The sequence below is a fragment of the Prionailurus viverrinus genome, chromosome B4 (genome assembly GCF_022837055.1).
Source record: "Prionailurus viverrinus isolate Anna chromosome B4, UM_Priviv_1.0, whole genome shotgun sequence".
NCBI lineage: Eukaryota > Metazoa > Chordata > Mammalia > Carnivora > Felidae > Prionailurus > Prionailurus viverrinus.
In genome coordinates, this window is record NC_062567.1 from 29,321,983 (window position 1) to 29,336,690 (window position 14,708).

A 14,708-nucleotide genomic window follows, 5' to 3' on the forward strand; every position below is an offset into this window, starting at 1 on the left:
GACTCTTGATTTCAGCTCAGGTCATGATCTCATGGTTTGTGAGTTCGAGCCCTGCATTGGGCTGTGCACTGAGAGTGCAGAGTCTTCTTGGGAATCTTTCTCTCTGACCCTCCCCAACTCATGCTGTCGCTGTCTCTTTCAAAGTAAAGAAATAAACTTAAAAAAAAAAAAAAGAATGACAGTTCTGGGACCATAGGAGCAGGAAATTCCTACCAGAAGAACATTTCCACCTTGTATGTGTTCTTCAGGATCTCCTGTTGCCTAGGTTGTTAATTTTTAGCTGTAAATCTAGTGTGGGGGAGTATATGGATACAGGTGGTAGAAGGTCTACACATAGCTGGCTCACCCTAGATTACCTATGCTTATATTGTCAGAAAAGTAAGTGGTTATAATCAATTTTGTTACTAGATTTACATATGCAGATGATGTGTGACTGCTGGCATAATTAGTCTGTTGTATTGATGCAGCTACTGAACCTTTGCTTTCTAGCTACAATCCTGAATAAGTCATTTAAATCCTGAGAACAATGAAAACCTTCATTTCTCAAATTAGATAATCTATTCCTTAAACACACACACACACCAAAACAAGACAGATGCCATCATTTCCAAGTCCTCAAGAAGCTGAATTCTATTTCCCTACAAGCCATTTACCTATGAGTCTCAGAGGAAAAATACCCTTCTCCGGCCAGGTTTCTGGGCTGGCTGATCAGGGCCCTGGGGCACCCATCCTCGGGAGGAAAAGCCACTACGAGACCCCTGCCTTCCTTCACTGGTGCCTGATTCTTGGGATAATAAGAATAAAGATGAATAGTTTGAGTACACATCATTGGCTAGACACTGTTCTATGTGCTTTAGGTTTTTCTCATTTGTTCTTCACATTCTAGGGTAGGGGTTAGATGTTATTTTACAATGAGGAAACTAAGTAATTTCCCAAGGCCACACAGTCAAGAAACTAGAATTTTATCCAGGCTGTCAGACTCCAGAACTTGTGTTCTAAACCTTAATATTAGGCTGCCTTTTTGGCCAAAAAATAAACAGTAATGAAGATAGAAGTGGAAAAGTGTTCTGACTGAAGCAGGTGTGGGATGGGTGGGGTCTGTGCCTTGACCCCTCCCTCTTCTGAGTCTGCAGCCCCTGGGGCTGCTAGAGTCACACTGCGCTTCTGAATGGACACTTTATCAGCCCCAGCTTCTCTCCTCTAGCAGATCCCTATTATTAGTCAATCTTCATTATTCATGGATTCTTTACTTGTGAATTTGCCTAATTGCTACAATTTATTTGTAACCACAGAATCACGAAGGGGCTGTCATGGTTATTTGTGGACATGCACAGAGCACTGAAGAGTTTGTCACCCACGTGCATGTTTCCAGCCAAGGAAGAACATGGTGGTGATGGGCTGCCTTCTTGTTTCAATAACTGTAAACAAGCTTTTTTTTTGGGGGGGGGGCGTCCAATTAATGGCACAGTTTTCAAATTTTTGTGCTTTCTGTTAGTGATTTTGCTGTTTAAAATGCCCCCCCCAAAACACAGTGCTGAAATGCTAATATTCCCAACTGCAAGAAGTCTGTAATGAGCCTCACAGAGAAAAATACATGTGCTAGTTGAGCTTCAGTCAGGCATGAGTTACAGCGCTATAAGCCATGAGTTCACTGTTAATGAGCCAACTATATTAAATATATATAAAAACGTATGTTAAATAAGTTGTCTTTTAATAGAAACCCACATAAAACAAAGCTTTGTATTGACTGAAATGTTGTGACCAGACCAACTCTGTATTTCCTTTAGGAGTCCCTAGCAATCTTTAATTCAGTGTTTGTGGCCACTTTATAGAATATATCTACCATGAAAAATGAGAAATGACTGTAGTTATTTATTGAGAGCCTCTTATAGGCCACATAATGTGCTAGAACCTCATTTAAATTAATCCTAATTCTCAACAACTCTGTAAACAAAGTATCATCTCTAATTTATAGATGGTAAAACTCAGGCCTAAATAATTTGGCAACATCATTAAGCTAGAGGGAGGTGTGCCAAGGCTGAATAGCATGTGACTCTGTTGTTCTCTTTCTTTTTGACTCAGTTCATTTGTGAACAAATTCCAGGTTGGCATCTTGTGCAATTCAGCCATATCCATGTCCCTGACTCCCACTGGATTTCCTTTCCATTGGGTTGATCACAGTACTCTCCAAAAGCTTTTGTCTGCTCTATAGTCACTCAAATGGAAATCTCCTTGTTGATTCCAGGATAATTTTTTTTGAACCAAAGTGTTTTATGAAAAAGTTCCCTAAAGTGATTTTCCCATCATGTTTCCTTGCCAACCATCTTGCAACGTTCCAGGTGGTTAACTGTGAGAACGGAGGTCGCTGTGTCACCCTGCTCCACAGTGCTGGGGGCCACTGCTATGACACTGCCCTCTGTCATTGAGCTCTGCTGGGGTGCCCTGCTGGCCTGCCTTCCCTTCCTTCAGCTACTCTCCACTGTCCCTGCCCCTGGCTTGCTGTCCCTGCCCCTGGCTTGCTGTCTATGATCTCCCTCCAGGTGTCACTCCAGGAGAGCAGCTGTCTCCTTGTGGGGGGCAGGGCCAGGTACTGGTTGTGGTAGCAGGTGAACAAGATATGCTCCCTGCTTGGGGTGTCCTCTTGGCCTCAGATAGTGTCTTTGTCTTCAGTGACCAGGTCCCCCAACACCATCATCTTGTCCATCACGATAATTCACTCCACAAACTAAGGCCCCAGGTGATTGTCCACCCAGCAGGACTTCTCACCCACATAGTGTTCAAACTTCATTGGAGGGCTGGTGCAGATGAAGACCACAATGTCCTGCCTGGTTTTCATCTCTGTATGGCTGCTAAGGCTCCAGGCATAGGCTCCAAGTCTAAGAAAAAACCTCAGGCTTCATACACATTGGCCACTTTGTCCGCCAGGTCTGGCAACAGGGCTGGGTACTGCTCACTGCAAGCAGCTCCCTCCAGCAGGGAAAGCTGCAGCAGATGTCCCTCAGGAGGCTGGCCTCGAAGTCAGCCAGAATCCATGTCCTGTCACTGGCGCTGGGTCTGGAAGGTTGGGAAGGCTGGGACTGGGGGCTGGGATAATTTTATGGAGAGCCATGTATTTGATGCTCCAGACATGCTGTCCTTCTCCTCTTTTGTTCACATCTTGCTTCTGGCAGCCACTGGGGTTTAAATTTCCAGGCAGAGCAAAAATATCTTCTAGCAGGAAAAAGGCAAAGAATGGAAATGACACGGACGTAGAGAAGCAAGATGAAAACAGGTAAGGGTGGAGAGAGACAGGCAGTGTTACCTTTTCAGAAGATGCCATGGGAGCAAAGGGATAGACAAAGGGCAGGAACCCAGAGGAGTAGACCCTGAGATGCGTAAGTAATACTTTGTTTTTATTGTATTAATTTTTAAATTATTTTAAAAAATATTTATTTTGGGGAGAACACAAGGTGGGGGAAGGCAGAGAGAGGGGGACAGAGGACCTGAAGAGAGCTTTGCACAGACAGGCTCACAGCAGTGAGCTGGGGCTTGAACTCACAAACCTCAAAATCATGACCTGGGCCAAAGTCGGAAGCTCAACCGACAGAGCCACCCAGGTGCCCCGATTCTTTATATTTTTAAATCATTTTAATGTCTGTGATTTTATTTTGTATATCATAGCGACTTGGTGTAGGCAAAGAATGCATTTTTTTTCTGCTTCACTGATGAGAAAACTAAGGCATCAAAAGCTATAGTGATTTACTTGAGGTTGTAAAATTCTATTTTATTCTGCATTCAGAATAGGTTATTTTATATCACACAGCAAAATTCAGAAATTAGTTTCCTGATATTTCAGATTTTAAGCAGTATCACAAACAGTCTATTAGGAAGCAAAGATATTTTCCTTTATTTTATACTGGAACCACATGGCTATTTCAATATTTTTTACTTAACTACAATTTCTCTAAATTTCATTGTTCATGTTGAAGCATTTGACTAAAATATAGCAAAACTACTGTGCCTTTTAAGGGGGTCAAAATGTTTTCTGTGGGTGGAAATGTGTCATGTGAATAAAGATGAAAGTAGCTTTGTTGTACTCCTCTTCTGGGAATCTTTTTAGGGATATTACTAAAGTCAAGAATAGATCAGAAATGAAGAAAAGATGGGAATAAAAGAATAGCTTTCATGGAAAATTGAAATCATTCCTTTTAAAGTTCACAATTTCCAGCCTGATGATAGATCCCCAGCCTTGCAAGATGGGTTCCTCCTAGCTATAAAGGTGACAGCCACGAGAAGATTTTGATGCAACTGTGATTGATGTCAGCAGGTCCAGACGGTGATACTTTATTACAAATTTAATGGACATTTATTAAGCTGATTCAACGGGAGCAGCCCTGGCTAGATGGGGCTGGGAGAGACAAAAGGAAGACGCAATCTATGAAGGTGTTGGGGGCCAGTTAGGGATGGAAATTCCAGTGATTTGAGTTGTTGCACACCCACTACATGCTAGATGCTTTCAACATCATCATTTTGTGTCTTCCTCCCACAAACCCTGAATGAAACAGCATGATTCTCCCTAATGCAGGGATCCTGATCCTTATGAGGATATGTAGGGAGATTCAGTGACTTCCCCCACTGACCAGGTAGCTGCCCCAGGCTTTGTACCCAGGCCTTTTGTATCCAAGTAAAAAGCTCTCATCACTCACCCAAACAGGAAATAGCTAGAGAGTCACTGAGTCACAGCCTAAAGTTGGGACACATGTCTGAGATGCAGACTTATGCTTTTATCCATGGTGTAGGAATTCAGAATGAGGGCCAGACCCTTGCATGCCAGAGTTAAGATGGCTTATGCTTCATAGAGAAGACAAAACATGAATATTTTAATGCTTCTTTAAAAGATGAAGGGGTTATGGAAATGTTTGCAAGGAGAAAACACCTTTTTAGTGGCGAAATTTCCTTGGCCAGTTAACAGAACTGTTTCTTTCTTGGGTTAAATGTAGTAGCTTCTATTATATCCTGAAGCATGTGGCTCTCCCAGTAGAGACATGTGAGCACTGCCACGGGCCTGGAATGTCCCAAGAGGGTAAGAATAACCCACAATGAGAGACGACTCCTGCTGTCTTCTGGTCACTGCAGTTGTCAAGAACGCTTTGCCTCAGAGGACAGCTCAGGGGTGTCTCAACTCAGAGATGGAAAAATCGCCCACTGCCCACCCCGTTCCTGGGCTCCAAGCTTTCCTTTTATATCTGCAGCTCTCACCTTTAAGTCTTTTGTAGGGAAGATACATTTATTCCAGCAAAGATTTTCCACTTTCTTGGAGAACACAGGCTTCCGATGTCTCCAACAACCTTGAGTCTCTGACGCTAGGAGGCATGGAACGTTTGGACCTGCTGGGATTCCTTCTCATCACCTTCAATTGCAACATGACCATTGTGGGTAAGTATAGGAAACAGCTCCAAAGCTCTTGTGTTTTTGTTTTCATTACTTTGCCTGGCCTGTTTATTGCATGAAGAAAGGGAGCTGTGTGCTCAAGCTTTACTTTTAATCACGCCACAGCTCTACCATCATTTAAGGAAGGCTTGGATGTGAGTGTTCTCTGCTGGGGCCTGTTCTTGCTGACATTCAGGTACTGAGCCTGAAGGACTGAAGCAAAAGGAAGTAGTATGTTTGTGTAACTCTTCTCTGGCTACTTCATCAGGAGAAGGAACAGTATAGTAAAAATTAAAGAGAGATTAATGCCTTGATTACACTTTCTTCCTGTTCATCTTTTTCTTGAAGTTTAATTTGTAAAAGATTAGTAATTTCTCTTGTGTATTTCAAGCCAGATCCAAAGTTTAGTTTATTTTTTTAAGAAAGTAATAAATATTTCTGAGTTTGATGCAGACGTATTAAATTTTCAGAGAGGTATGGAATTCCTGGAAAAAGGAATTGAGTAAGGGATTAAAATATACCCATGAAGTGGTTGATATTTTTCTTACTCATTGTTTTGTAGAATTTAAACAAAGTCAACTTGGTCTTACAAGTTTGAGTCAATGACCTGATCACACAATTCTATTCTTTGAGTTTAACTGCCTTTGTTTATAACAGTGCTTTTTCTGATGTCAGGTGATGTTTTCTGCATCTTGTCACAAAACAAAATATTTGCAGATTATTTTAACTGAGTCTTAAACATGTTAGGAAAGAGTTAACTCATGACATGAAAATTGGACTTGAGGTTATTTTGATTTCCTAGGTTGGTCTCATTTATTCATGATAAATTGAAGAAAGAGGAATCTCAATATATCATAACAACTGGAATAGAAGGAAAAGGAATTCTGAGTCACTGACAAACCTGAAAAGTTGAATGTTGCTAAAGGAATTTGATTCCAAGGACCATAAAGCAACAGTAAAGATCTTGTGGACCACTATCATAAATAAAGACCACTAAATTAAAATTAGCAGCTACACACAGTTACACAAATGTGCTAACAGCCTTTCAAAAGCTTATTATCTATAGAGAATAAGATCTTACTTCCGGGGCGCCTGGGTGGCGCAGTCGGTTTAGCGTCCGACTTCAGCCAGGTCACGACCTCGCGGTCCGTGAGTTCGAGCCCCGCCTCAGGCTCTGGGCTGATGGCTCGGAGCCTGGAGCCTGTTTCCGATTCTGTGTCTCCCTCTCTCTCTGACCCTCCCCCGTTCATGCTCTGTCTCTCTCTGTCCCAAAAAATAAATAAACTTTGAAAAAAAAAATTAAAAAAAAAAAAAGATCTTACTTCCATCATTAATTTGCTCAGCTCAACTTTCTTTCTAGAAGCTTCAGTCCGGGAGACATTATCACAAATCTGAATTAGTGGAGTCAAATCAAACATCTGTAGTCTCTAACACTTCTTTAAAATCTCAAAGCCTTTAACAAACAACTAGCCCAGCACAGCGCCTGATACACTGCAAGTGCTCCATAAATATTTGGCAGATGAGCTAAGTAGCAGAGGCTGTAGCGGTGACTAAAATACATGCTTACTGACCTCTCAGTTCTCCAGCCTCCACCCTGTAAATACTTAAGACATGGTGTTGGGTGGAAATGTGTTTGTATGCTGGTGATGGTGCCCTTCCTGCTTCCTCCTTTCTAGGGAAGGTATGGCTTATCTTCATGATACTGCTGAGGATGGTGGTGATCATCTTGGCAGGCTCCCCCGTATACCAGGACGAGCAGGAGAGGTTTGTGTGTAACACCCTGCAGCCAGGATGCGCCAATGTTTGCTACGACATCTTCTCCCCGGTGTCCCAGCTGCGGTTCTGGCTGATCCAGAGTGTGTCCGTGCTCCTCCCTTCTGCCGTCTTCAGCGTCTACGTGCTGCACAGGGGGGCTGTGTTGGCCGCCCGCGGACTCTGCGGGCCGGACGGCGGCCCTGGGGGCCCTGACCCCGCTGACCTGAGCCCCGGGGACAGGGAGCGGCGCCTCCTGACCGTGCCAGACTTCTCCTCTGGCTACATCGTCCACCTCTTTCTTCGGATGCTGACCGAGGCAGCTTTTGGTGCCTCGCACTACCTCCTATTTGGATTCTTGGTCCCAAAGAGATTCTCTTGCACGCACTCTCCCTGCACCAGCGTGGTGGACTGTTACATCTCTAGGCCCACGGAGAAGTCCATTATGATGCTTTTCATGTGGGCGGTCAGCGCGCTGTCTCTGGTGCTCAGCGTGGCGGACCTCGTCTGCAGCGTGCACAGGAGGGCGAGCGCGCGCGGGTGCGCAGCCGCCCCTCTCCCCCGGCCACGGCCTGCGCGGAGCCTGGGCTCGAGGCCAGGTCAGGTGGCCGGCGGCGGCGGTGGGTGGGCAGAGGTGGGGGCGTCCGTCCACCCCGGCCCGTGGGCTGCAGGGGAGCGTGCAGACAGCCCCAGCCGCAAGTCCGCCGCATCAGGGCGGACGGGACTTCCTGATGAAGAGGACAGTGAGGTGATGTCCTCAGCCAGCGACAAGCTGGCCGTGGCTTGCAAAGAGCCGGGGAGCAGGCCCCACAGAGAGGCCTCCGGGGACCCAAGGGACGAGGGTCCCACAAGGTCAGAGGAGCACCCCTTAGCGCCTCAGAGTCGGCTGGCCCGGCGCTGTCCGTCCGGTCAGCTGCAGCCCCCCGACCGGCCCGCCAACCCGAGATCCAGAAAGTCCGAGTGGGTCTGAAGAGGGAACGCCAGGCAGCCGGGGGCGGGGGGGCGGAGGGGGTGCATAGTCTAGTCCAAACGGAGACCTGGCCCACGAAGATGCACATCCTCTTCGGCCCATGTGAAATCCTCATCACCCGGCGGAGAGAAAGGCGAGCCGGCATGGGATACATGGACTTTGTGCGGGACTCAAATCCTCAAGATACAGATTTCATATACATAATACTTTCTCTTGACCAAAGCACTTGACATTGTGCTTTTGACAATGTGACTGGAGGCTAAAATGATTAGAGAGTGTCAGGTGACTGATTAATGTGACACTCTTGTCCTTCACCATAGTATGTGCTTAATGTACAGCACGTTGCCTTACATTAATAGAGCTCATTCATGTGAGTTATTATAGAATTCTTTATTTTGTTTTTGTTCTTCTATTTGGATAAAAGGGGCACTGTGACGCATGTCTTTAATGCTGACAGCTCAGAGCTTGGAGCCTGCTTTGGATTCTGTGTCTCTCTCTCTCTGCCCCTCCCCTGTTCACGCTCTCTCTCTCTCAAAAATGAATAACCTTAAAAAAAACATTAATAAAGGTTAATTTATTAGACTCTTCAATTCTGCTGCCTAAGCATGGGTTTTGATAGGATGAAAATGGTGAGAACAGGACAGGATTAGTCTCACAGGAAGGGAAGCTAAAGACTTAGCTCCGGTCTCTGGACGTAGTGTGGCTGGAGAGAAGAAAAAGGTGACAAGAGTGAAGAGAACTGACTGAACTGGGCCTAGAACCCAAATCTCTTGTACTTTGAGAGAGTCCTCTAATTACGATCATTTTAGATAAGAATGGCTCTTAGGTGGTTTAAGTGTCCATGTGTGTGCATGTTGTGGTGGAGCTCTTTTGTCTTTGCAAGGTAAGAATGGCTCATTAGATATTGTGTAACTTTCTAGGAACTTTAATTCAGAAGTCTTCCCAGGTTAATGTCCAGGTGGTTTTCAGGTGGTTCAGCAGTGATGGGAACCCACTGGTGGAATCCAAATGCTGAAACAACACGTACTACAGCTAGCTGTCTGCTGAGACAAGCACAAAAGAAAGATTATGAAAATCAATGAGATTATGCTTGTGTGTAGCCAAGAAAAGTATTATTTATGTAATTAATAAATGTGACTCTTTTTTTCTAGGATGTTGCAATCTCTTGTGAGGACCTACTTGGAATTTTCTGAGTGTTAATGTGGTTTCAGGCAAGGACAGAGCAGGGTGGTGCTTTGCAGATGAAGAGAAGGGGCATCTAGGCTTCTCAGGCACAGACTTGCTGAGGGTCTCTTACAATGGAGACGCTTCCCCTCCCCCACCCCCAATTTGAGCGGTCCAATTTCAGGGGCAGGGGCAGCTGTGGAGTCTGGAAGCCCCGCCAGCTGCATTTTGGTTGTGCTGTAGGTTACATGTTTCCTAGAAACCTAGGAAATGTTTCCTAGATGTCTCACCCTTACCATTTGAAATATATATATATATTATAATTTTTTTTTCCTTTCTCTTGTCAATCATAGAACAAATCTGTTCCTCGGGGAACTTGCTCTTTGTGTTGTGAACTGAGAGAGTGAGTGGCAGAAAATAGAGCTGAAAGAAGTGACTACATTTTTTTCAAACTGAACTTGGATGAAATTAGTTTCACGGAGAATTCAGGAAATTAAAAGTCAAATGCAAAAACCAGGTTTATTAAGAAGTGTTCCCTCCCTCCCCAGACAAGCAGAGTAGAGACATATCATGTTTAAAATAGTGAGTGATTGTAAAGAGCGTGCCTACCTGGCCATGACAGCTGTTGGCCATTCACTTCCTTGGCCATCTTACAGCTGAAAGACTCCCCAGTCTGTCACCTGTGTGCCACTGCTCTGGTTCCTCTCCCTCCATGGAATTCCATGGAATTCCATGGAATCCTCCAACCCTCCACCTCTTTCTCTAGCAGTGCTTCTTCTTCACATAGCTCCTGTGAGTGTTTTATCAATGGGCTGAGATAAGATTTCGAATCAATGGAGCTATGTTGATAAACCAGTTATTTATGAGTATTGCCTCTGTATCTAGCATTTAATCTCTTATTTTTGTTTCTATGAAGCTAAAAAAAAACCAAACAAAAAACAAAACAAAACAAAACAAAAACTTATCACATGACAGGTCAGCAAACTGGTGGGAAAGAGTTGTAACAAAATGTCATTGTTTTAGTATCACTGTTGAAACAACTCCTCTGATTCCTGTCAACTTTAATTTTCTCAGGGCTGATCTGGGCACTGTAAGGACTACCTCATGTTGTAGGCGCTGTTGGGTAGCTCAGATGAGAGTGTGGATGTGGACGCCCCATGAGAGATACAGAACTGTGTGTCTCGATGTTCCCTGGGCGGTGAACTAGTCCATGCTTGACACATCACCCTAAACAGGTCTCTCCAGGAATTTGTGATGATATAATATTTGCACGATGATATAAAATTTGCATATTTCTATATGTCCACAGACGTAGGAATGCTCTAAACCTTCTTCCCATATCCTTTCTTACCAACAGAGGCCTCTCTTGGACCATATTTAGGACACAATATTTATAAACACGAAAATGGTAATTTATGTCTGGAGGTAACTCTTGACCATTTCCACGCTTCTATGTTTTTGCTTATTTCTGCCCAGAAAAATCAGGATTTAGGAACTCTCAGCAGCAGATCTGGAAATTGTATTAGGTTACTTTGGATAACAGAGGGGGTGAGAAATTAGGGATAATGGAGAAATTGTGGACAATCTGCCCTCATGGGAAGGAGATCATTTAAAAGGACAATGAGTCATCCTCTTGGGGTTAAGATGCAGTTCCTTATTTCTATTTAAATTTATTTATTTTGCCCACAAGTGTCAGATTGTCCTTTACCCTGGCTTTTCATGTGATCAGGATGCTAACTGCAAAGGGTTAGCTGGAGATGTAGATTCATAATAAAAGATGACAGCCAAGACAGACAATGGTGGAACTGAGTAAATAAGGCAAACCCAATGGTGTGACTACTCAGGAAGGTGGTAGTGGGTGCCAACAGAACATAAATATTCTTTCTACCTGTAAGATTCCTCAGCTGTGTACTAAATAGGTACAAAAATTCCTTTATGGTTTTAAGTTGTCAAATAAGGAATCTGCAATGGTGCATGAGGTTTCTCCCCTTGGGTTATGAAATGATGTGTTATTTTATGTTTAAGATTTTTTTTTCTCCTTTTCTTGTGCTTTAGAAAGTTGAAGTACTTTTGATCTCAGAAATAGTATTTGGGAAGCAATTTAAATACCCATAAATTGGTCTTCCTTACCTGGGATATTTGATCCGAATAAAGCCTCAGGCATTACTAAAGTTTATGCTAAGCATATCCAGTGCCATTTCCTTCAGAAATGAAAATTCAGTAATTTTATAGAGGTGGTGTGTGTGATTAGCCATTAGAAGGAAATAAAGTCTTATGCTAACGCAAGTTCATTAAATTTTGTTGTGTGCCCACAGTGGTTCTTCAGGGGAAGTAAAGAGGTTGGTTAAGACTTGTACTCCAGAGACAAGGAAAGTTTTCCATTCTTTCACTAAGAGCTCTGAGAACATTAGTTTTCTCTGTGTGTTTATATTTCCTCATGTATAAAAAGAAGTGTCACTTTTCCAGCTAGAAATGTGATATTTGTCAGTGTGGATTAAAGAGTTTTACCTTTTTTGAAGTAAGATAAATAAAAATATTAAAGATTACTCATTGTGTCTGTGTATGTATTGAGCATCTTTTCTATGTCTGGTACTTGTGCAAGGCATGGAATGACTCACAAGAGAAAGATGAAGAAAGATTATCCTTGCATTGGACAATCTCTTCCAGTGAGACAACTGGGGAATACATGAAGGCAACACATACTTAAAAATTAAATTTCACGGTTCAGACTTGAATATTTCACCATAAAATATCTATTTTTTATAAGTAAACTATAGTTTTGCCAAACAGCAAAACTTCTGGCATAAATTCAAGGAATTGGGCCGCCTCCATTACTCAGCTGGGGAACGGAAGAAGGCTGAGCTTTCAGTATTAACCCTCTTCACTTTCTTGTGGCCCTCGGGTGCCTCTTCTTTGGGCTTCTTCTTCTTCTCTGCCCTAGCTGACTATAGCTGCTAATTCCAGATAACCCGCACTTCACCCCCCAGGAGGTCTGCAGAACCCCTTTCCCTCAGTACCAACCTCAGCATCATGGAATCTTCCATTCATCAGGGACCTTAGAGACTCCAGTCAACAACTCATTTTATAGGGGAGATGAAGGTCCAGGAAGGTGAAGTAACTCATTTAAGATAATCTGGTCAGTTAGTGGCCAACCCTTCTCTCTCCTGGCTGGTTTTGCCTCCTTTTATTGCTTCAGAATGCCTTTTTGAAGGAGTCATATAGAAGGGACTATTGTTCACAAAACTTAATGTTAACAACAGTGTAAGATTTCTAGGAGTGTTAACAAATTAACAGAGGGTTAAGAGTCACTTTAATAGTGGTATTCGAGGCAATATGAGGGTCCTACAGTAGATCATAGAAGAAGAATGAAATTGGTGTTTGATTACAAATTAGATCAAACATTTTTTTTTTAATTAAAAAAATTTTATTTTTATTTTTATTATTGAGAGACAGACACAGAGTATGAGCAGGGGAGGCATAGAGAGAGGGGGAGACATAGAATCTGAAGTAGGCTCCAGGCTCTGAGCTGTCAGCACAGAGCCCGACGCAGGGCTTGAACTCACAAACTGCGAGATCATGACCTGAGCCGAAGTCGGTAGGTTAACCAACTGAGCCCCCCAGGCACCCCAAACATTTCTTGAAATTAAAAAAATTATAATGGAATTATAAGAACACAGTTTTGAAATAATGCCCATATCCTTTTTCCATAATGCAATATCATAATCTTGTATTCTTAGCTTCTTAGGTTTTAAAATTTAAGTTCTCATAAAATATTAACTATTAAACTAGCTTCAACTACATTCTTAATATTATTTGGGAAGCTGCCATAATTTCATAGGTTAAATGTAAAATGCCAACCTTAAAAATGCCATTTCCCTCTGGTGCTTTGTCTACAACTTAGGTGATCTCCCTCCAGGTTGATGGGTTGTCTGAGCTCTCCCTACTAAGTCTGTCAGTGAAGTTTTCCAGTGGGCATATAACTGAATCACAGTGAGGCACATTGATTATATTTTACTAATTAACCAGGAATTAAAATAGTTGTGTATAAAATATTTAAATTCAATAAGATTTACAAATTGGGTCAACTTTTAAAGGAACTTAATCAGCTTGTGTTTAAAGGCCTTCTATGTTGTAATTATTTAAATAATGATTTTTTTTTCTTTCATACTTGAGAAAATTGCTTTTCTGGAATAAGTTTCAGTCCAGAATAAACAAAACAATTCAACTCTATCTTTTCTAGCCCATGGCTCCCTGCTGCCTTGATGAAGAGCTGATCTTGGCTTGCTCCCTGGCTCCTCTCCCTGATCTACTTTATTTCAACTCAGGAACCCCAGACCCATCTACACCCTGGAAATTGGGATGCTGAGAAAGATTTGTCTAGAGGAGACAGATGTTCAGGAGGCAGAGTCTACATGATTCTGTTACTGGCTGGATTGGGGGAATGAGGGAGAGGAGGAGATCCTGGCTTGATTGACTTGGTTACATCCTGCTAAGAGGAATTCCTGGTGGAGGAGATGGGATGCTAACAGTTTGTGATTTAAAACTGCCAAGGTTGAGTTGGCTGTGGAGCATTTAGGAGGAGATGCTTAGAGGGAAATTAGACTTATTGGACCAGAGTTCAGAAAGTGGTATGACAGGAGATAGATATGGGAATGAGCAATATAGAGCTGTTGTTAAATCTTTGGGTATTCTTGCCCACAGAATCTACCTCCTGCTTCAGGTAACCCCACATCTCCTTGGTAACCCTGATGGACAGGAAAAGTGAATGGTTTCAGCAAGGCTATCAGGATCCTTATAATCGATGCTTACAATCTCTTGTTTTCCAATTTAGGAAGCAGAACCTTTAGCAAAGCAGCCTGATTTATTTACCTTGAGTGGTGACTGGGTTTAGAGTTTAAAACTCTAAACTCTTTCCTTCTGTGTTCCCTCTTCTGACACTACTTAGGTGTCCATGCCAAGTCTGAAGGGATAGTCTTTACCATACCTCAGGTGGGCTCACAGTCTGGACTCCAACCCTGGCCGAAGAGGCTCTTACTCTCTACTCGTATTACTATGTCATTGTAAGTGGGAGTGTTCAGGTGTCCTCCACTACCTTATTTGGTGGAGAGAGCTGACAGTTACTTATTACTAATTTTATAGACATGAGTTAGTGTTAGACTCGATTATTTTTGAAACTGTTCTTGTACTGTTGTTTCCCTTTTTTGTTCTGGTTGCCAAATTGTCTTTTTCTCAGACTGAATTTATCTTTTTCTTTGAAATACTAAATTCCAACATGCTAATATATTTTATTGCCACTTTTACTTTCCAGACACAAATGGACAAGATGCCCCAGGGACAATGCATAGGTTGCTGGGAAGAGAAGATGGCCAGGGTAGTGGCCTGAAGGGGCTTCTTGGCAGCTGACTTTTCTGGA

General features: G+C 42.9%; 2 protein-coding genes across 2 annotated transcripts in view; one reads left to right on the forward strand and one right to left on the reverse strand.

The window, feature by feature from the left end:
- The first annotated feature begins 4,441 nt into the window (after positions 1–4,441).
- On the forward strand, positions 4,442–8,586 carry GJD4 (gap junction protein delta 4). Its single transcript, XM_047867072.1, has 2 exons — positions 4,442–5,415; positions 7,086–8,586. Exons 1-2 carry the CDS (start codon positions 5,352–5,354, stop codon positions 8,129–8,131), a joined length of 1,110 nt encoding a protein of 369 aa, XP_047723028.1. The 5' UTR covers positions 4,442–5,351; the 3' UTR covers positions 8,132–8,586.
- A 2,609-nt stretch (positions 8,587–11,195) lies between these two features.
- The window catches only part of FZD8 (frizzled class receptor 8), a 28,541-nt gene continuing 25,028 nt past the window's right edge, over positions 11,196–14,708 (reverse strand). The window contains exons 3-4 of the mRNA XM_047868196.1: positions 11,686–11,691; positions 11,196–11,206 (exon numbers count right to left, since the gene is read on the reverse strand). The gene's annotated coding sequence lies outside the window, so the exon portion shown is untranslated. The remainder of the gene's footprint in view (positions 11,207–11,685; positions 11,692–14,708) is intronic.